The 22,120-nt window shown below is 43.5% G+C and overlaps 2 protein-coding genes across 7 annotated transcripts in view; one reads left to right on the top strand and one right to left on the bottom strand.

Annotated features, from left to right (window-relative positions):
- ALDOB (aldolase, fructose-bisphosphate B) overlaps positions 1-16,364 on the top strand; it is a 52,521-nt gene extending 36,157 nt beyond the window's left edge. Inside the window, exons 2-9 of the mRNA XM_023753324.1 lie at positions 7,477-7,598; positions 8,488-8,703; positions 9,717-9,752; positions 10,613-10,773; positions 11,296-11,379; positions 12,212-12,386; positions 12,794-12,993; positions 15,830-16,364. Of these exons, the coding sequence (XP_023609092.1) occupies positions 7,477-7,598; positions 8,488-8,703; positions 9,717-9,752; positions 10,613-10,773; positions 11,296-11,379; positions 12,212-12,386; positions 12,794-12,993; positions 15,830-15,925 (1,090 nt within the window). The 3' untranslated portion in view covers positions 15,926-16,364. The remainder of the gene's footprint in view (positions 1-7,476; positions 7,599-8,487; positions 8,704-9,716; positions 9,753-10,612; positions 10,774-11,295; positions 11,380-12,211; positions 12,387-12,793; positions 12,994-15,829) is intronic.
- Positions 3,805-22,120, bottom strand: part of ZNF189 (zinc finger protein 189) — a 32,320-nt gene continuing 14,004 nt past the window's right edge. Inside the window, exons 4-6 of one of the 6 annotated variants that reach the window (XM_023753318.1) lie at positions 14,621-14,952; positions 5,660-5,757; positions 3,805-4,978 (exon numbers count right to left, since the gene is read on the bottom strand). In XM_023753318.1, coding sequence (XP_023609086.1) covers positions 5,662-5,757; positions 14,621-14,952 — 428 coding nt within the window. In that variant the 3' untranslated portion in view covers positions 3,805-4,978; positions 5,660-5,661. Of the gene's footprint in view, positions 4,979-5,659; positions 5,771-10,099; positions 10,286-11,217; positions 11,309-13,752; positions 14,313-14,620; positions 14,953-15,129; positions 16,008-22,120 lie in introns of those variants that run through there. The other 5 variants (XM_023753321.1, XM_014455227.2, XM_023753319.1 and 2 more) reach the window with 5 other exon arrangements.

Below are 22,120 nucleotides of genomic sequence, written 5' to 3' on the forward strand. Positions count from 1 at the left end.
TCAGACAAGGAAAGCCTCAAGTTCTTGGCCACATTTCAAGCTTCAATTTTACTCTTTTGTCTCAAATATTGGTACCGCTAAGGCCTAGAATTTGGATACTCTTAAATTCACTGGCCCTGGAGGCTTGAATATAGGCAGGCAGGCTAGTCTCCCTAGAACACACAGAGTTTACATTCCCTAGGGAGGAGGAGCGTCTAAAAAAAGTCACCCCGAGGAAATGAAAGGCTCCCCAAAGGCTTCTGCTCCAGGCTTCATTCTGGTACTTGAAAAACCATCTGTACCCCCAGATTCTGGCATTTTAAAAAGCCTACCACATCACTCTCCAAAACTGACATTTACTACTCTAACTCTGTGACTATACCCAACAACACTGGATTGTAAACTTTAGGTGAATTGTATGGGATGTACATTCTATCTCAATAAAACTGTTACATTAATAAAAGGGCCACAAAGGAATTGAAAGCCTGGTCTCAAAGAGATATGTGTGCACTCGTGTTTAAAGCAGATTTATTCACAACAGCCAAAAGGTGGGAGCAACCTAAGCGTCCCTTGGCCTATGGAATATTACTCAGCCTTGAAAAGGGAGGAAACTCTGACACATGCGACAACATGGATGACCTTTGGAAACATTATGCTAAGTGAAATAAGCCAGTCAGGAAATGACTAACACTGTGTGACTCTCCTTGTATGAGGCACCTGGGATAGTGAAATTCACAGAGACAGAGAGTAGAATGGTGGTTTCCAGGGTGGTGATGGTGGGGGTGGAGGCGGGGAGGCAGGAATGATGAGTTGTTTAATGGATCTAGAGCAGCGGTTCTCATCCTGTGGGTCGAGACCCCTTTGGCGGTCGAACGACCCTTTCACAGGGGTCGCCTAAGACCATCCTGCATATCAGATATTTACATTACGGCTCATAACAGTAACAACATTTACAGTTATGAAGTAGCAACGAAAATAATATTATGGTTGGGTCACAACATGAGGACCTGTATTTAAAGGGCCAGAAGGTTGAGAACCACTGATCTAGAGTTTCAGTTTTGCAAGAGAAAAGGAGTTCTGGAGATTGGTTGAGCAACAATGTGAATGTAATGAACACTACTGACTGGAGACTTAAAACGGTTAAGATGGTAAAATTTTACGGTATGTGTATTTTAGCACATTTTTTTAAAGGCGAGGGGGCATGGTGGTTTGAATGCACCATTTCGGGGCAGCTGCAGCCTGGATTCCTATGAAATTTCAAAAGATGATGAAACTGAAGACAGAACAGGTTGGAGGATTCCCCGGTATTTCACGGCCTCCAAGTCCCGTGATCTCTCAATTTTGAATATTTTATGGAGTTAAGGGACTTAAAACGCACACACCTGCCAACCGTCTGTGTTGCTCAGGAGTTACTGTTTTTCTAAGGCCTGGTAAGCTGTAGCCTTGCTGTCTTGAACTTTGAGCTTTAGTTACACATCAAACCCTGGAAGCAGGCAAATGCTGATGCCACAGGAGCAGCAGCAGGTGGCACCAGTCGGGGGCGGGCACACCATGCCCTCTGACGTGCTTGGCCGGTCTGCTGTTCACGTGAAACGATGCCCGGCCGGAGCGGGGCCACCTGGGTCTGCCTACGCAAGTCATTCTTCCCTGATTAATGAAGGTTTCGCGTCCAAGGTTATACAGTGCTGGGAGGAGAGGGAAATTGCTAATCTATGCAGTCTTTGGTGACCCAAATGTAAGCAGCTCTGCGGTAGACCACTGAGTTAGAGGGAGTCAGACTCGCTGTGTGCCCGTCTTGGGACTCTAGGCAAGTTACTTGCCTTCTCTGAACCAGAGTTTCCTTATCCAGAAAACAGGCAATTTCAGAGAGGGGCTCAGATTGGAGATATCTATAAAAAGAACTCAATGCATCATAGGACCTAAGAAAATTAGCTATTATTATTGTTGTCATGATCATAACAAGAATAATTAGTATTAGTAGCATAAGTGAAATTGTTTTCACCATGCAGCTCTCAGCGGGCGGAATGCTTTAGTCACAATTCCAACCACCCAGTCCTGACCCCAACATCTGTTACTCACCCCACGCTCCGTTCTTTCACCACCGTCCACCTCTACTCCCTCCATTCTTCTTTGACAAAATAAAACCTGATGAAACCTCCCCGGATTGGGTCATCTTGACCTGATCAATCAAGCACGAGGTGCTTGAATGAGCACCCGGTGGAGATGGGAAACCAGAAAGTAGGCCTTTGGGCAGCAAATGGATTCAGGAGTGCTGATGGGAGCTTTACCTGGCCTCACCCTCCACTATCCTTAGAACAGGCCGTGGCCAAGACTTCTCCAGACAAATGAGCCTCGATTTTGTGTTTCGAACATTTCAATTTCCTTTAATAATCACAGTCGATGTTTAACACTACCCACTTTTAGAACCTATCTGACCCTAAACTCTATTTAGACAACCTAGTTCTCCAATGCTTTTTCCTTCATTTCACTTGTTCACTCATAAATTCTAATGTCACACTCAATACCATTGAGCACTTTGACTCCACCTCCCCCCACTTTATGAATTATCCCAAAGAAATATATTCCTGAGAATTTATACTTCCCAGGATCATGGTCATTTCATTGTTTTTAGATGTCCCCACAAGGTTTATTTGCTTCATTCATTATTTCACTCAGGAAGCACATACTATTTTTATGTACCTTCTCTTGATTTGGATTTTGCTTTAATGCTCAAGAGGAAAGTTGTGGAAGGAACCCATACCCGGACAGTGCCATATCAAGGGGAGTTGATGGCTTAGATCAGTCACTTTGAGTTTTATTCTAGTCTTTACCAGCTTTAGGACAAAACTGTAAAATTTGAGAAAGAATGAAAATAAAGACAGTGTGTTCGGCATTAAAAACCCTAGGGAGCCCAGCTTGGTTTTGGGGCACAAGGAAGGGGTGCCCAAAAGGAATGCATCCAGCAGGCACTTGACAAACCTACAGGATGCTCTGGTAAAGTTGTGATTCCACTTGACAGAGGGGAAAAGTAAGGCTCAGAGAAATAAAGACCACCTTGGCCAAGGTCGTGTATTTTTTAAGTGATGAAGCTAAGCTATTAGCTCCCAATTTCCCTTTGTGAATTCTAGAGCTCAGCCATGCATTAGCTGTTTGACGTAGAGGAAACCCCCTAATCCTCTGTGCCTTGGTGTCTTCACCAGTCAATCGAAGAGTCTGGAGTAAGAACTACATGGCCTGCAGAGAGCCCTTGTAGCTTTAACATCCTATGCATACAATGAGTATGTGAGCATGATTACAAGGACTGGCTGTTTATGAGCCAATCAGAGGTATTCGATAAGAACCTCCCCACCAGGCCAAGGCGGGAAGGGGAGGGCAAAAGGAAAAAAAAACCACACACACACACACACCACACAACTTGGATGAGAAATCTATAAAAGCTGAGTGTTCCCAAAGATTCGTCCTATTTGGCAGCTGCTGCCTCACCCACGGCTTCTGATCTCTAAGAGGACGCTCTGCTCACACATTGTAAGTAAGCACCAGGGATTAAGGGGTTAATGAAAGCTTGTGGAGGGGAAAGTTTGTTTGCTTTTGTTTTCAGGAAAAACAGGATGGTGGCTGAAAACACCACGATCTGCTGAAACGTTTGTTTTTCCTCACACCTTTCCTGGCAGCAAACTGCTCAAGATTGCTGCTGTTCCCAGTGTTACCTGTCTGAGGGCTCTTTGAGTCTTGGCCTGGGAAAGACAACTTGAATGCACCCATTGGGTTAGGTTCTACTCAGTTTTTGAGATGCCGGCTCATTTCTACTCTTTCCACAACCACTGCTTATTTTGATGATTTATTTACGTATCTGTCACCTTCTGTCACTTTCTTCATTCTCTTCCCACACGGACGAGTGTCAGCACTGAAGTTTCTTTGCCACAGAAATGGGCTCTGACGTGTGTTGCCCTTGGCCTTCATCCACTGCTCAGATGAGAAAGTGGAACAGGCTTGGAGACCTCACAGAGCAGCGTTGTCATCTGATTATAAAGTCTCAAACCTTCCACTGGTTTGATGCTGTCTACAGTCTTTCCCACTGGCACCAAGCACCTCGAAGGCGCTACAGCTTAAGATATTTGGAACCAATGTATTTAGGTGTATTTGTTCCACTCTCTGAAAAAAAAAACAAGCAAAAAACCCAAAACAGGCATGTTGTGAAGATATGTTGCCTTTTAAAATAAACTTGACTCTAAATGGTGGCCTGGGGCTCCATTAGCCAGTTGGGACCCTGCTGCCATCATTGTGGTGGCCAAGGTGTCTCTGGGGAAGACCCAGGCCAGGCTGGACCTGAGGTGCCAGGCCGGGGAATGGGGCGTAACTGCTAGGAATTCCTTGCCAGTTTAGAGGAAAGAGCAACCCTCTCTCCGGGCTGCTGCATGTGTGTTCACAGGCACCAGGGTTCAGGCTGGCAGAGCATCCCACTGCCTTGCCACGGTGGCATTGGGATGGGGGATGAGGCTGTGAGCATCTTCCATCCGTACATAAAAGTGCTGCTCACAGTGCCTGGCCAGCACAGGCTTCCAAAGACTAAGCCCCTGGTGTCTGTCTTCTTGCAAATCCATCTGCCTTGCACATGGAGAAGCAAATAGACTCTCCACTGCCTTATATTTCTCCAGAAGTTGAATATTCATATTTCATAAATTATTATCTTTCCAGAGAACCTCTCCTAGGGAGGCAGAAAGAGTCGCACTGTAGGGTTCCTTCTGTTATTTTGCTGAGAAGGATTGGAAATTGGGATTCCAAGTCGTACACCAATAGGATGTGATTTATAAGCCTAAACATCACAACTTAGAAGGGGCCTCAGACATATTCTTCCCGGGCCTCTGTCTCCTCGTTTCTCAAGTTGGCAGGGCTGATACAGGGTGCTCCGAGGTCACTTGCAGCTCTGCTTTTCCGTGGTTACCTTCTGTTCATATATGTGCATACTCACAGCCTTCTCCCAGATTTAGACATATATCACCTGTTAATGTATTACATATAATAAATTAAGTAATGTGTAACCCTGTTTAGTAAGAAATCCAACATGAAAAAGTTTAAACAGGGAAATATGAGTCATTCCACCCCATCTCATTCCCTAGGGGTAGCCCCGGGGTGGTTCTTCCCTGTTTATATAGACATACAGGCAGTATGTGTGTATACCCTGTTTTTAATTTTAAAAGAATGAGATTATGTATTGCATGCTTCTCTGAAACTGGATTTTTTTCACTTAATAATATAGTGTGAACAACTTCCAATCGCACTCTTAAAAATGTTGACTTGAGCCCTGACCGGTTTGGCTCAGTGGATAGAGCGTTGGCCTGCGGACTCAAGGGTCCCGGGTTCGATTCTGGTCAAGGGCATGTACCTTGGTTGTGGGCACATCCCCAGTAGGGAGTGTGCAGGAGGCAGCTGATCGGTGTTTCTCTCTCATCGATGTTTCTAACTCTCTATCCCTCTCCCTTCCTCTCTGTAAAAAATCAATAAAATATATTTTTTTAAAAAATGTTGACTTGAGACCTCCGTGAGCAGAAGCCAGGGGCAGAGAGATCACTCTCTGTCATTCCCACTCCCGCTGGCCTCCTGTCCCCGGTGGTGGACGTTGGCCTGTGACCCTGATTTATGATTAACAGACGGGTAACATTTGCGCTGATGTGGTACAGACCTTTAAACCTTCTGTAGAAGTTTAACTTCCCATAAACAGATTTGGGTTGCTTCGACCTTTCCTCTCTTGGTTTTTCTGGTTGAGTCAGCACACTCGGCCTGAAGAAAATAGCTTGGTGACAAATAGAAACATGGAAGTCCCTTAGGTAGTTCTATTTTAAACAGTCAAAAAAGAAATAATAATAATAGCTTACATTTTCATAATGCTTTATAAAGTACCTTCATGTTTATCACACAATTCGACAAATTTATTTTGAGCGAACACAACGAGTAGAGTGCTTGTGGGTCACAGGTGATCCATTTGGCAATGAGACAACCAGAGCAGATATTACTGCCATTTAATCCATAATAAACTCAGACTCAGAAATTACCGCTTTGCCCATGGTCCCAGCCAGGGGTGGCAGAGCTTGTCCTTGAACCAGGTCTATTTGCTCTACTAGCAGCAAATGTGTGTGTGTGTGTGTGTGTGTGTGTGTGTGTGTGTGAGATGCTTATGAATTGGTAATGTCAGTGGTGTGGGGATAATGATCTACAGTCCAAGGATTTGGGGTACCTTGAGGGTATCATCACCAAGTATTCTGAGGGTGTCCTCAAGGACATTAGAGCCATCTAAGGCTGATTCCTTTCACCAAGCTCACTCTTTCCTGGAAATAAAGGAATACTGTCCCTTATCCCAACTTTGTGTCTTATTAGCTATTTGTCTTTGGACAAATCATTAAACACTCTTATATTCTTTCCTTATCTATTATATGGGAAGGGGGGAATTCCAGCTGCCTTCTGGGATTATTGTGAGGCATAAATTATATAGTGCATGCAAAGCAAGTAGCAGAGCGCTTGGCAGTCAATGATAATTGCTACTATTATTGCGCTATTTGTGTATGAGTGTATGAGGGGGAGAGGAGGCCATAGGATTGGATAGGAAATGGCTCAAGATAATCTTCACTATGGTTTGTCCTTTTTGATAGCTCATCCTATGCAAGATCACTTCTTATAACATATAAGATAAAAAGAGCCCTGTGAGGTTGCATTTTTAAGACTAGTCAAAGTGGCAGCTGAACAGGTGCAGTGATCCCCTTCAGAGGCCCACTGCCAATCTCCCTTCACTAAAGCAGTGAAACTGAGAATTATTGGGACAGGGATTACCCCATGACTTCAGCACCCTTGGACCCTGGGAATTTCCAGCCCAGAGGCACTTAGGAAAAACCCTACCCATTGGCCTCAAGTGGTCTCATAGGTGTTTGAATACAGGAAAAAAGGAAGCTTGCACTCCACCTTGTAGATCCCAACACTGAAGAAATGTTAGCTTCAAGTCCAAGTGGTGGCCTCTCCTCTCAAGCGTATTGCCTGGAGAATAGTCTGGTGGGCTATAGACTAACAGAACAAAGTAGAGAATGGCCACACAGGCCAAAAGCCTCACTGCCCTGGCCTCAAGCCATCTAGGGTACCCGATGGCACCAGAAATCCACAAAGTAGAGAGTCAATTACTGCAGTGCCATCTACCTGTCAGATGCGATGTGTCACTAACTCGCTGGTTCAGTCTCAGGAACCGTTATCCCAAAGGTGCCCTGGAAGGCATTCTATTTAGCATCACCATGAACATTTACCCTCCCACCTTCAGCCATTATGGCTAACTGCAACTACTTAGGCTAAGGGGGAAAACCCCCTCCCTCCCAGACCTCATTTGTTTGTGCACTTGTAGAAACGGGCCAGAAATGGCAGAGGGCCTGTAGGGCTAGACCGCACACCCAGCTGCCTTAGTCATGAGTCCATCCGATCCACCCTCAGTTTTGTTCAGGACTCTCCTGCACTCTTTTCCAGACCTGTCACCATGGCCCACAAATTCCCAGCCCTCACCGCAGACCAGAAGAAGGAGCTCTCAGAAATCGCCCAGCGCATCGTTGCCAATGGGAAGGGGATCCTGGCTGCCGATGAGTCTGTAGGTGAGTGCAAGAAGCATCATACAACAAGCATACTCTTGTTTCTACACGTCGCAAAGGCAACTTGATATCCTTGTTTTCTTTCCTCTCAGACGAGTAAAGGCTTATGCCAGGGGTCCTCAAATTTTTTAAACAGGGGGCCAGTTCACTGTCCCTCAGACTGTTGGAGGGCCGGACTATAGTTTAAAAAAAAAACTATGAACAAATTCCTATGCACACTGCACATATCTTATTTTGAAGTAAAAAAACAAAACGGGAACAAATACAATATTTGTATTTGCATGTGGCCTGTGGGCCGTAGTTTGAGGACTCCTGGCTTATGCACACAGGAGTGGGAGCAGAAGGCTTAGGAAGCAGAGACCTTTGGGGTCCTGTCATTCCAGTTGGCAGATTTCTGAAAACCTAAAACAGAGACTCAGCCTTCCATTTTGAGGCCCCTTGCCAGAGGACATTGGAATTCAGGCTATAGCAAGACCAGGAATTCAGTAACCAGAATGAGGTCAGATACACAGCCTGCTGCTGCTAATAAGAAGTCAGCCAGGGAAGGGCAGAGAGGCAAGGAAGTGTCCACATCTGGCACAGGGAAGCGCTTGTGTCTAAGTAAGCCTGAGAAGGTAAAAAGGAGAGCTGTGGTGGGCCCGCACGCCACCAGGAAACGATAGAAGCCAGAGAAGTCAACAGTCAGATTGAGGGATGAACCAGAGAGGCTGGGGAGAGGCTGGAGGGCCTTAGCTACCACCTGGACCCACTGGTGGCTTCCCTGACTCAGACATGCCCAGCCCGTCCTCTTCCTGCCCAGCAGCCAAAGGAGACAAAAAAGAGGCAGGAGTTCTGATCGTGGGGAGGAAAGCCGGGCTGGCTCCTTACACTGCCTTTGCCCGCCCACCCATAGGCACCATGGGAAACCGCCTGCAGAGGATCAACGTGGAGAACACAGAAGAGAACCGCCGGCAGTTCCGTGAAATCCTCTTCACCGTGGACAACTCTGTCAGCCAGAGCATCGGGGGCGTGATCCTGTTCCATGAGACCCTCTACCAGAAGGACAGCCAGGGCAAGCTGTTCAGAAACATCCTTAAGGAAAAGGGCATCGTGGTGGGGATCAAGGTGAGTCCTTGCACTCCCCTCACCTCTAAGTGCCCAGCCCAGGGGCTGTGGCAGGGCCAGCAGTCGGAACATGTCTCATCATCTGCTTTCCATCACACCTTCCCCTGAGAACCGATCCTCTTCTAGACTTTTCCTCCCATGCCCTCTTCTTTCAACCATTTTCTACAAGGTACTAAATCTCTTAGTGTCTCAATTTCCTCATTTCTAACATGGGAATAATAGTACCTACTTCATAAGATTCTTATAAGGAGGAAATGTGTTTTAAAAACAGTCCCAGTCACAAAATTAGTATTCAGAGCATGATAGCTGTGATTATGAAAGCACTCACTATTCTCTCTTTAACTAGGTCTTCCAATACTGCACAAGAGTGAAGTATTCAATAACTGCTTAGACCTCCAGGGACTCATTTAATCCTCCTGACAACCTCTGGAGGCTGACTCAGTTATTCTCCTTATTTTAGAGGTGAGGTGAGAAAATGGAATTACAAGGGTGACATGACTTGCCCGCAGCAAGGCAAAATTGGAGGCCGTTTGAGCCCAGACTGTCCACCTCTCCGGCTCATGAACTTAGCCTTTGCTCTGCGGAGAGTAGAGGCTGCATCCTATTCTCTTCATCTCCTGTAATAACACAGTACCTGCGATGCGAAGGTGCTCCACCATGCCTCTTGAATAAATGAATGAATAATTTAAGGGATGCTGCTCTTATACAGAACCTCTATACTCGTATTCCTAGTGCCATCAGATTACTTCTTCCTTCCCAAGCTCCAGGCCTGTGCTTTCCATCCTCTTAGGGTTGACCTTGACCCTCTTACATTGTTCCTTCCAGGTAACGTCCCTTCTGCTATGGACTGTTGTGTCTTTCTGTTGTGTAATCCATTTTCCTAACTGAACTCCTTGATTTGTGAAAGATGGGAACTATTAGTCAGCACCAGGACCTCTGCTGGTGTTTTATTGCTGGTGTTTTATTTACTGGGAGACCTGACACCTGCTGATTACTTGTTAATTATTTAATTCACAGTTCTTGCAGGAACAAACAAGGAAACCACCATTCAAGGTAAGGATACTGCCCACTGATATGAATCATGCCAATATATGCTAGAAATGAGTAAGTGAAAATAAATTACGAATATCACATGGGGATTAAAGCCACCTGCACCTGATTTTCAATCCGAGCTCCTCTAGTTGAGAACTGTGTGACCTCTGGTTAGTCACTTAAGTGTTCTGTGGCCATTCTAGGGGATAACAATATCTGCTTTGCAGAATAGTTTTGAAGATTAAATGAAACAATATATATAAAGGACTTACCACAGAGAAGATACTCTGTCACTGGGAATATTATTTTTAGAGAAAAATCCAGCAGCAGTAGAGGGTAATGGTCTCGGGCTCTGGGATTGGACATACCTGGGTTTGAATCCTGGTTCCATCACTTACGACTTAGATAATTTTGCTAGGTACTTCACTGCCCAAGTAGACAAGTATAAACCACAATACTGGGTTAGCTACACAGAATTTGAATCCCAGCTCCATCACTCTCACTATGCAAACTCAGTCAAGTCACTCAACCTCTCGGAGCCTGGTTATCCACATCTGTAAAATGAGTACAATATTAACTATTAGGGTTGTTATGGTGACTAAATGAGAAATGGTGTGCAAAATGCATAGAATCATTCCTGAAACATAGCAAGTACACCAACCAAATATTCATTCCCTCTATTCTTATGTGCATCAAAACATATTTATTAAATCCAGGTCTCTCGGCTCAGTGTTGGGACCCATGTTTACTTGTCTGGTTGTTTTTGGCTCTCAAGCTCTGCTGACTGGAAGCTAAGCCAAGGGAGCACTCCTTCACTTTATCGGCCCCAGGGGTCAGGGACAGGGCCACAAAGAAGCCATTCTCTCTTTTGTGACTTACAGGGCTCGATGGCCTTTCTCAGCGCTGTGCTCAGTATAAGAAAGACGGTGTTGACTTTGGGAAGTGGCGTGCTGTGCTGAGGATTGACAACCAGTGTCCATCCGCCCTTGCTATCCAGGAAAATGCCAACGCCCTGGCTCGCTACGCCAGCATCTGCCAGCAGGTGCGCAGGCTTCCCCTTGGGCTAAAAAACAGTAGGCGATGCTATCTTTATAGCCTATCTTTCTAATTTTACTATAGCCACACATGAACCCTCTTCTCCCCCCGCCAGTGTATCCTGGTGGCATTTTCACTACTTCTGCTATAGCCGCGTGTGGTAGGGAAAGATGTGGTTGCCCAAGCCAGCTAGGAGCCCAAACGGCAGATGCCCTCAACTGCTGTTCTTCCAAGTGGTCAGGCTTTTGAGGCCAGGGCCCTTGCTTGTCTGTGTTCCACCATGTCCAAGACAGGATCCTCTGAGGTCCCCAGGTCAAGGGTGATAGCGCTGACCCAGTCCACACAATTTCATGGAGGATGGAGACTTGATGCTAAAGTTTCCAACATGTGTTGACGTGTCTCTGAGTCACTTACATGATATTTCTCCAAAAGGGCTTCATTTTATACCAACCTCAACTGTTGAATAATCTCTTAAGGAAAGGATCCCCGTGAGCAGAGCTTCACTCTTTCTCCCCTTTTTCCTTTTTAGAACGGGCTGGTACCTATTGTGGAACCAGAGGTAATTCCTGATGGAGACCATGACATGGAACACTGCCAATATGTTACTGAGAAGGTAAGTCCAAATCCTAGTTGAAAAACCTTGCTTTTAAGTAACAGCTATTACTTAACATATATCAGCTGCTATATGAGAAATATTCTCAGTCGGCATCATTATGTAGCATTGAGAAGGTAAGGAGGTATTAGCAAACCTACCACTTCTGGGTACATGGTATGCTCCTTATGAAAAAAGCACAGGACTTGCAGTACCGAGACTAGGCCTTGAGAATCCATGTATCTACTTGTGGGGCCTCAGTTCCATTAGGTGTAAATTAAGAAATTTTAAAATAAAATGAGGCTTACATAAAACACATGCGATTAGAAAGTAATTTGTCTACTTGTGACTTCCTAAATTAGCCACAGTATATCTGCGGGAGAGTGAGAGGCATAATGTAACCTGACCTCAGTTTTTTCCTTGACAAAATTAGGTGGACTAAAATGAGGTCTGAAAGCACTTCTGTGTCTGAAATGTATGTGTTTATGACCACTTAGCATCTAAGGGGAAGGAGAATGGAGGCCAATTTAGATGTCCCCTAACTAAGTCCAGGCAGTCTCCACTGACCAAAGGGAGTGATGGGAAGGAAGGAGTGAGGGGAAGCAGCCATGCCAGCAGACCATGCAGGGGGCAGCTAGAGTAGGGGTGGCGGGTACAGGCCAGCTTGGCTGTGCTCAGTGGCTGTGGTTTGCAATACATTTCCCTGATGAGGCCTGGGGGCTGGTTGAGAAGCTTTGGCCAAGCCACATACGAGAATTCCTTCATCCTGTATCCGTGCAGCATAAAAGTGCCAAGGGCAGGTGACTCTAAGGCTGGCTCTGGGTTTCATCTGTTTGGATCTCTTATCCTTCAGGTCCTGGCTGCTGTCTACAAGGCCCTGAACGACCATCATGTGTACCTGGAGGGCACCCTGCTGAAGCCCAACATGGTGACCGCTGGGCATGCCTGCACCAAGAAGTATACTCCAGAGCAAGTGGCCATGGCCACTGTCACCGCTCTCCACCGTACCGTTCCTGCTGCTGTGCCTGGTAAGGCTTTCCTTCACCTCTAACTCCAGGTCTTGGCCCTTGGCCTTTGAAGTTCCACAAGCATTTTGTTTGTCCAGGGTCTTCCACCCATGAAGCAGACCCCTGCCACCTCACAGGCAACAGCACTTCCCCTCACACTCTGTAATACCACATATCCTGAGTCTGCCCACATGCACACGATCCATTGATTTCCTCAACGTTTCACCTCCCTCCTTACTTAAGAAAGCCCTTGTATCCCTAGCCCAACTAGCCTCAACAAGGGAAAATTAATATCCCCGACCCAGTCCCATGCAAATCAAGCAGAGAAAAGATTGAAACATTACATTCCTTTTAGGCCCATTGCTTGCTTTCTCGAGCTGGGTCCACAAGCTGAGACTAATTGAGTGGAGTGGTTTCTCCCCTTCTAGGCATCTGCTTTTTGTCTGGTGGCATGAGTGAAGAGGATGCTACCCTCAACCTCAATGCTATCAACCTTTGCCCTCTCCCCAAGCCCTGGAAACTAAGTTTCTCTTATGGACGGGCCCTGCAGGCCAGTGCACTGGCTGCTTGGGGTGGCAAGGCTGCAAACAAGAAGGCGACACAGGAGGCTTTTATGAAGCGGGCTGTGGTAAGATGCTACTACCTCTTATGTACTTGATCAAGTGGATACTTGGGGCCTGGTTCTGTCATGTGGAAAAACTTTGCTTTCTCAGCCCATGAAGGTATCTCCAGATAATGTCCACTGGGTATTTGAAAATGTGGCATTGGAGCTCAATAGGAAGGTGAGGGCTAGAGAGAGTTTTGAGTTGTCCACACTGTGTGCATAGCTGATGACAGATTGAAGGACAATGTCCACAGAGACACTTCAGAGGAAAGATAAGAGGGATAAGGACTGAACCGGGACACCTTTCATTTTGGGAAGATGAAAAAGAGAAGCCACTCTAACAAGCAGCAATAATATGATAGGATAAACCAAGGATTCTGAGAACAAAGAGAAAAAAATTTCAAGGGGTCAGTAACAACACACTTCAGAGAGATTCAGAATAAAGGCTCAGAGAAGGCAGAGATGGTCATAGGTGATTATCAGTGACCCTCAATAAAATAGTTTCAATAGAGAGAGAAGAAAAAAAGTGCACATTCAAGAAGTTTGTCAGGAGAAAACCTAGAAAGGTTACCAGGAGAAATGAGGACAAAAATGATTTTATTCAACTAGTAACCATTTATTTTGAACACCTATTATGAGCCAAGGACTAGGGTGAATAAAGCAGATCAGCCATTGCCTTTAGGGAGCTTAGAGCTTAGCCAAGTAGGAGAGAGCTTGGCATACTTAGATGTAAAGAACACTATCAAGAGTGTGAAAAGACACCTCGTAGAATGAATGAACATATTTGTAAATCTGATAGGTGATAAGGTTTTATTATCCATCTCAGTAACAAAATGGAAACAACCCAGTTAAAAAAATGGGCAAAGGAGTGGAATAGACACTTCTCCATTGATGAAGTACAAATGGCAATAAATAGATGAGAAGATTCTCAGCATCTCTAATCACCAGGGAAATGCAAATCAAATCCACAAAGTGATATCATTTCTACCCATTAGAAAAAGAAAGCCAGAGGACAGAGTGAAGATGAGGAGAGTGGAGATCATGGAGAGGACAAGGGCTTAGAGGAAATAGGATGACATGAAACTAAATGTTAATGCAGTTGTCAGAGTTGGTCTTAGAAAGAAGGGGAGAGACATCAAAGAAGAGAGAATGGGTTGAAATCGGATCTGTTGGGATAAAGAGAGGTAGTGGTTGATTGCTGACTGCAGTTGAGGGCATCTGTTGAGAGTGAGACAGGAACAGATATTTCAATCTTAACAGTGGAGGAGCTTGGAGTAGCTGTTGAAATCATCAGCTGGGAAATTGACCAGATGTGATGGCCAAGCTTATTAGGCAAAGTGCAGCTGAAACGAGAGTGAGTTTGTGGTACATTAACTTAGATCCTACATTTTCCTGACAGCTCTCTTAAGCATGCAGGAAGATTCAGGTCAACCGAAATGGGAATAGCTGGAGAAAAGAGTAAAAGTTTAATAAGGAGACGGAAGAGTGCTGAATTTGAGTGATGGCCTTATGTAGCTTGCTGATCACAGAGAAGGCTGGGCAAGAAATGAAGAGTTCACCAGAGGTTTGGCCAGGAAGCACTAAAGGAAAGGAAGTCCCTAGGGAAATTGGGGCATAAGAGGGGTGTGAGATTGTAGAGGTAGTGCGTTACCTTATGATGATGGAGAGCTGGGTATGGCTGTGCTGGCGTGTGGCTGTTGAGTTGAGATGTAGCTGATATGATGGAGGGACTGTGAAAGTAAGGGCCAGGGGCCAATCCACACCAAAGAAGGAAAGCCGAGTTTATCGTCTGAGACGTGGTTCTCAAACTAGTGCGTACATCTGAATCACCTGGTAGGCTTGTTAAAACCCAGATTGCTGGGCCCCGGCCACTGAGTTTCTGATCCCGAGGGTCTGGGGTCAAGCTACAGGATTTCCAGTTATTACACTTGCTTAGGTTCATGAAACACATGTTGAAAATCACTGCAGATGAAGAAATAAGTCCTGGAGAGAGTAAACAATAGCAACAGTGACTTGAAGAGTGGCATTTGAATATTATTATAGGTTTTATAATCCTGAACTCAACTTTAATTGGAATTTACACAGGGGATCAAATGATACTGTGATAACAACTATATAAAATTACAAGTTCTTGTGGTCAAATATAAGTAAAAAATGGGAAATTTTAAAAAATGATTTTATTTTCATTTATGTGTTTTTACTATAACAAATAGTACTTTGTCTGATGCTTGGCCATATATCTGGTCAAAATTTCTTAGCAGACAACTTTCACAGGTATTCCAAGCTTCCCCATTGTTAAGCCTGAAATCCCCACTCCAATACTAGTGAGAAGTTTCTCAAGTTTAATTTCTAGTACTGTTGTTGCACTATTGTTGGTACTAAAAAGAGACTTTCCCACTCTGACCGGTTAGGCTCAGTGGATAGAGCGTCGGCCTGCGGACTCAAGGGTCCCAGGTTTGATTCCAGTCAAGGGCATGTACCTTGGTTGCGGGCACATCCCCAGTCGGGGGTGTGCAGGAGGCGGCTGGTCGATGTTTCTCTCTCATCAATGTTTCTGACTCTCTATCCCTCTCCCTTCCTCTCTGTAAAAAAATCAATAAAATATAAAAAAAAAGAGAGACTTTCCCAGTAACTGACACAAACCTCAGTCTTGCCAAAGAAATGCTCAGAAAACTGGGATAAAGGAGATAACATGTTACAAAAGGAGGGGAATGATATCAGCCGCAATACTCCATATTCCGTCAAATCAATGTAAGGGGGGAAATGTCGAAATGAAGGTGTCGCTGGTTTCAAATGAGAGGCTGAAGCACATGGTTGTGTTTGCTCTAACTCGGCCTCCTCTGTCACTCTTGTTTTTTAGGCTAACTGCCAGGCAGCCAAGGGCAAGTATACTTCCACGGGCTCTTCTGGTGCTGCGTCCACCCAGTCGCTCTTCACAGCCAACTATACCTACTAGAAACAGAAAGGTCGGCTGGCTCCAGCTCTTTGAGGTGTCTTGGGAAGAGGGCTGAAAGGGAACAACCACCTTTTGACTGACCCTGGAAATCAGACCAAATTAGATTGAAGTACTGGAAACACAATACATGTTAAATTCTTAGACACAAGGGAAAAAACAATCAGTTATTGAAACTTAAGTCCAAATATCAAGGATTGGATGAAATTTCACACTGCGGTTTCCTTGCCACACTTCCAGCTGCCCATGACCCAGAGTCTCCACCTAAGAAAAGAATAGACTTTAAAACGAAATCTGCTCTCCATCCAAATAACGACGACTGAGTGAAATGTCTCAGAAGCTGAGGGCAGAGAAGTGCATCTTATGAAATGATCTTAGGCGTGGTAGGTTATGAAAGGGACAGCTGTGACCAAAAGGAAATAAAATAAGCTATAAACCTTCAGTTGGTGTTGGGTTTTACTTTTTGCTCTTGTTTTCAAAGGACTCAGTATATTTCATTACCTTTGACTCTACTAGATGTGATTGATGTTATGGTTTAGGGTCCTCAACTTTGGCTACTCATTGGAATTACCTGAGCCCAATTAAATCAAACTCTTGATGTAGGATCCTCTAAATACCAGGGTTTCTTAAAGCTCCTTTGATGATTCCATGTGGAGCCAAGTTTGAGAATGACCACTCTAGATTTCAAGTTTGAGGCTCCCCCAAAATGAAAGCCATTTAGTATAATTTGAAGCTAAAATGTGAACTGATTTTGAGAAACATGTGGAGGCTATTGAGAGAATCAATGTGACTTTGCTGCTTTGAGCATTCCTCTTCAAGCGGCCCAGGTTTGATGAGACAGGACTACATGTTCCTCTGCACAGCCAAGCACACAGCCTACTTTTGCAGTAAATAATATTCACATAATTATACTTGATTGGCTTTCCATTTTCAGAAAACCATAGTTACAAAAGAGAATTTAAATGTTGAAACTTTGGATGACATAATGATTTAACTGACAGAAGGGAAATTCAAAGGGGAAGAGAAATAGAGGAAAGCAAAGGGAGCACTAATCCACTTAGTGGGGAGTCAGGAATTCCGCTTAAAATTGATGGATTAAGAAATAGTGTTTTAAGTCTACTAAAGTAATAAAGGAAATAGATATAAATCATTACAAGAGTAATACCTATAATTAAAATATAGGAGAAGGAAGTAAACTAAATTCTTTGCCTTGAAGAGTACAAAGGTAAATGTTATTGCTTAGAGTTGATAAATTAAGAAATAGAGGCATAAGCACATTATTTAGAGGAATAAAATGGAATTAATCCAAAGGGCCTTCTTCCGATGAGAAAGACCTGGTAGTGGGTGTAAGGAAGGAATTATTTATAAATTTAATATATATGTTATATATTTATAAATTATATATATAAGAAATTACTTATTATGTGTCTCTAGGACATTTGGCTATTTCCATGTACCTGCATTACTTTCTAAAGACAAGGAACTATATCCATATGAGCAATTCAAATCCACCTTAGAGGTTATTTAGCCCAAGTCTTTCATTTTACAGAAGATAAAAACCAAGGCTAGAACAGTTAAATTACTGGATGATGGTCACACATTTGGGGGGAGTAGAGCTGAGAGATTAACATTCAGGACTCTTTCTCCTAAAAGGTACACATAACCAGGGAGCAGGTAAAGGTGGCAACAGGCAGTGTTCAATACCTCTGCCACCAGAGTTGGTCTTCTACATTTCTTATTGCATCCATTCATTCCATCAGCCACTACTTGAGCTCTTACCATGTGCTGAGCTGTCCTAAAAGCTTTTGTCACAACACCTGGTGTGACAAAGCTTTTCTGCCAGAAAACTTTTATCTAGAGCTTACTCAGCACCACTGGCCCTCTGTGGTAGAGAAACCTCTTAGACACTCATTTATGGGTTGAACATGAATTTATAATCAAGGCTGAGTTATTTATATCTTTTGGTCAAGGCTGAATTACATTTCACTGAGGGTGAGGATTTATATAATGCATTTTCCCTGGCTACTATCTGACATATTTTCCCTACTAAAGAACTGCAAATGTCTTTGAAATCTCAAGCCAAGTAATTTCCTCCACTCAGGGTAATATGAAGACAAGAGTTATGAAGCTACAGGCTTCAATTTCTATTAACTGTGTGGTCACTGAGTGAATATATCAATGGCTTCCTAGATTTCGGTATTCTGTCAGATTTATTCTAGAAGTTGTTGAATGCCCACTAAAAATAAAACCTGGTACTAGGCACTGAAAGTAATTTTTAAAAATTTCAGCTTTAGGGTAGCCAAGGCATTTGTATATAGACAAACTTAGGTAGCTAAGCAAGAAACACAAATGCTATTGATTGGAGGTTGAGGAGTGGGGAAGACAGTCTATCAGTGTAGCTGGGTACAGAAAGGGAAGTAAGGACATCTATGTTGGAGATCACAGGATGTTAACAAGGAAAGGAACTCAGAAAAGGAACTGCCATTGTGTAAGAAAATTCTTTGATAATTCAATGGGAGAAGATAATACCTCGAAGGCATAAGTATCAAAAGACAAGCCAAAACAATTACTAAATACTGGAAGGAATAAAAAGAAGAGTTTGTTTTTTGCTCTGAAGAGGGAGGGTGAGAAAAGGGAAGGAAGAGGTAAGGAAAAGAGGGAGAGGAGCCCAGCTTGTGTGGGTAAGGAAAAGAGGGAGAGGAGCCCAGCTTGAGCATCAACCCATGTACCAAGAGGTCACTGGTTCAATTCCTGGTCAAGGCACATGCCTAGGTTGTGAGCTCAATCCCCAGTAGGGGCGTACAGGATGCAGCTGATAGATGTTTCTCTCTCATTAATGTTTCTATCTCTCTCTCCCTCTCCCTTCTTCTCTCTCAAAAATCAATAAAAACATATTTTTTAAAAAAGGAAAGAGGGAGGAAAAAGGAAAAATGAGAACGAGGAGGAAGAGAGAAGACATGGAGATACTAGGCGATATGGAATTGTGGGGAGATGACTAAAGGACTTTTAAGGAGAGATATTAAGTAATCTAAAGATATGTGTCTTCTTGATAGGAAGAGCCTAGTTTCACATATGAGTCTACATCATGCTTTACAAAAACGAGATGGGACGATTCATAATGTGAATTTAACAGAAGCAGAAGCTGACTGTAACGATGAGAATATCAGCCTCTGGGGTCCAGTATGCTAAGGAAGTTGCTCAAGGTCACAAAACCAGTAGGTGAGACCAGTGTGATTTGCAAAGTCCTCAAGACTTTCAGATAAAGAATTGTGGACCTGCCCTTAGAACAATACCTGCCACACTTTTAGGGTACCAGGTGAATTATCCATGCTCAATAGAGCCTGAGGACTCATGCAATGCTACCAATTCCCTACCTAAGCCCATTTTCTAGAGGATGAATTAAGAGATAGGAATAACAGCAAAGCTCAACATAGCCAGACACAGGTCTCTTTCCATTACTCAAATAAACATATTTTTCTGGCTGTAACACAATCTGTCCCAAGCCTTCTAAAATAGCCTAACAGTACTGGGCATCAATATACGTAAACATATAAAATCAGTCAAGTATCCATTCAGCACTTACTGTACGCTTTGCCCTGTAAAGATACTACAGGGTCCTTCTATGCTTACCATTGAGATGAGGAAAACAAGGACACAATTAGGAAACATAATGGCACACAATAATGTGCTAAACCGCAGAGGCATAGGCCAGTGCTGAGGTCAAAAGGGAAGGAATGCTTTACAAAGATGAGTTGCAGGTAGTTTTTTTGTATGATCTTGGGAAACATACTTCCTCTCTCTGAGCCCTGTTCCTCATCTGTAAAACAGGGCTGTTGTGAGGTTAGCAATATTCTATGTACAGTGCCAGATACGTAAGTTGTGAATAAATATTTTCCCCTGTCAGTGGGCTCTTGAAGAATGATAAAGGCACTTGAGAGTGGAGATGAATTAGCTGTGTCCTGACAAGAGTACAGATTATACATGTTGAGGATATTGTGGGGAATTTGACTAGAATGGTGAGACCAAGCGGAGTGGCACAGTAGGAGAAAGGGAGCTTGGGCAGAGATATTATGGAAAATCTTGCCTCGATGAAATGAGAAATAGGGAAATGTGAATAATTCTTGCACAGGGAATAACATGATAAAAGAGTATTGCTAAAAATTATTGTTTAGAATATAGAAGATTGGGAGGAAACTGGAAGCCAGCTAAGTGTGTATAATAGCATAGGGCTTAGCCCCTTGTTGGTAAAAGTTGGTGAGTGGACATGACATCATCAGAGGAAAACAACGAATTTCTCCTTATGCAACATAGCCATTTGCCATCCTAATAATGTCTCTCTTTTATTTCAACTTGGGAGGCAAGTACTGGGACAAATGAAAATTCAAAATAATTCTACATCTAGTTCTTAAAAAGAGGCTTACATACATACAGACTCAGCTCTTGGAGCACGGTGGTACAATGAAACGGAGCATATTTTAAACATAGCACCAATTCTCCCAGCGGGTAGAACAACCAGTGCTAGGCTGCAACCTGAGAGCTCAGGTGTCAGAGAAATCTACCCTGCCCTCCTAAGATAGCCAAGCGCAAGTCATCTCTCTGCAGCCACTTGAAACTTTTCCTTGGCCTGCCCTGGTTTTACTTTGGGGGAATTTACAGGCCAAAGAAATCAGAATGCACTTCTTGTTTCCAGGAATGCAATGACTGTCCTGTGACGTGGAAGTTTATCACAGCCATTGGACAGACATGAAAAAAGTTCTTGAGAACTCCACTTCTGAACAGGAGATAGTACAGGCAGAGATACGCACTCTGTCTTATTTGTGCGAGATGTGTTAGAACTGTTTTGGAAAGTTAGGTGATTTTCTCCCAGTCTGTACTCTATGGAATACATTTGGCTTACTAGTTACTCCTTCATCTCCTAGAGGATAAAGGACTGTTTGATGCAACTAAAACTTATTGCATTAATATAGCACCTAGAGGGTATTTTAAAAATACATGTTAATTGAACTTATAGTATTTGGACATTAAATATTTGCCCTATTTGTCCATGCATCATGGTAATAGAGATGACTTTAATTAAAAAGAAGCCGATCTACCCACCGCCATCAACCACCCAAGGCCACCACTTTTGAAGGAGACAGAGAAGGTGAAAGGTATCAAATACTGATTAGGAACAGTGACTGTAATAGATGGACTACAGAAAAAGTTGAAATTTATAGTGCATGTATCATGCTCAACTGGGTATGCCTAGATTTGCTGACATCCTCCTAGGAAGACAGATGAAAGTGAAATGCCTCACTCATCAAAATTACAGAGAAATGGAATATTTACAGTGATTTCCATTTTTTTTCCTTCACCACCAAGGACTCCTTTTTCCTGGTTGTTTTATGTTACCCACTGTGATGGTTAATTTTTTCAACTTGACTTGGCTAAGGAATGCTGGTAAACATTTTTTCTGGGTGTGTCTGTGATGGTGCTTCTGAAAGAAATTTGCATTTGAATCTGTAAACTGAATAAAGATCGCCTTTACCAATGTTGGTGGGCATCATCTAATTCATTGAGGGCCTGAAACCAACAAAAAGGTGGAGGAAGAACAAATTTGCTCTGCCTAAACTAGAGCATTTCCTCCAGTCTTTATAAAAAGCTCCTGGTTTTAGGGTCTCTGAACTCAGTCTGAATTATACCTTTGGCTTTCATGGTTCTCTAGCTTACAGATGGCAGGCACATTGTGGGAGTTCTTAGCCTCCATATTCACAGGAGCCAATTCCTATTCTATCTATCTATCATCTATCTACCTATCTATCATCTATCTAATCTATCTACCTACTCATCCACCCACCCACCCAGCATCTGCTTACCTATATATGCTTTTGGTTTATTGGCTGATTCTCTAAAGAACCTGAATAAATCTACTAGTATTTTGCTTCATCTATTTTAACTCTAAATTTTCTTTCAAAATTGTCCCATGTGTTATTTCAACAAGGAATTTGAGCAATTCCATTAAAAGTTCATAGTCCTTTATTTCAACTGGGCCCTATACAAAACCCCACAAGCCATCATCCCCAAGTCTTCCATTCTCCCCATTGTACTTCAAACTTTTATTATCAATGAGGCTCTTAACTCCACCCCTATCAGTGCCTACCCCTCTTCTTTCCCTGACTCTCAAAAGATGAATATGACTATTTTTTGAAAACAGGTCAT

Source organism: Myotis lucifugus, unplaced genomic scaffold (genome assembly GCF_000147115.1).
Source record: "Myotis lucifugus unplaced genomic scaffold, Myoluc2.0 scaffold_43, whole genome shotgun sequence".
Taxonomy (NCBI): Eukaryota; Metazoa; Chordata; class Mammalia; order Chiroptera; family Vespertilionidae; genus Myotis; species Myotis lucifugus.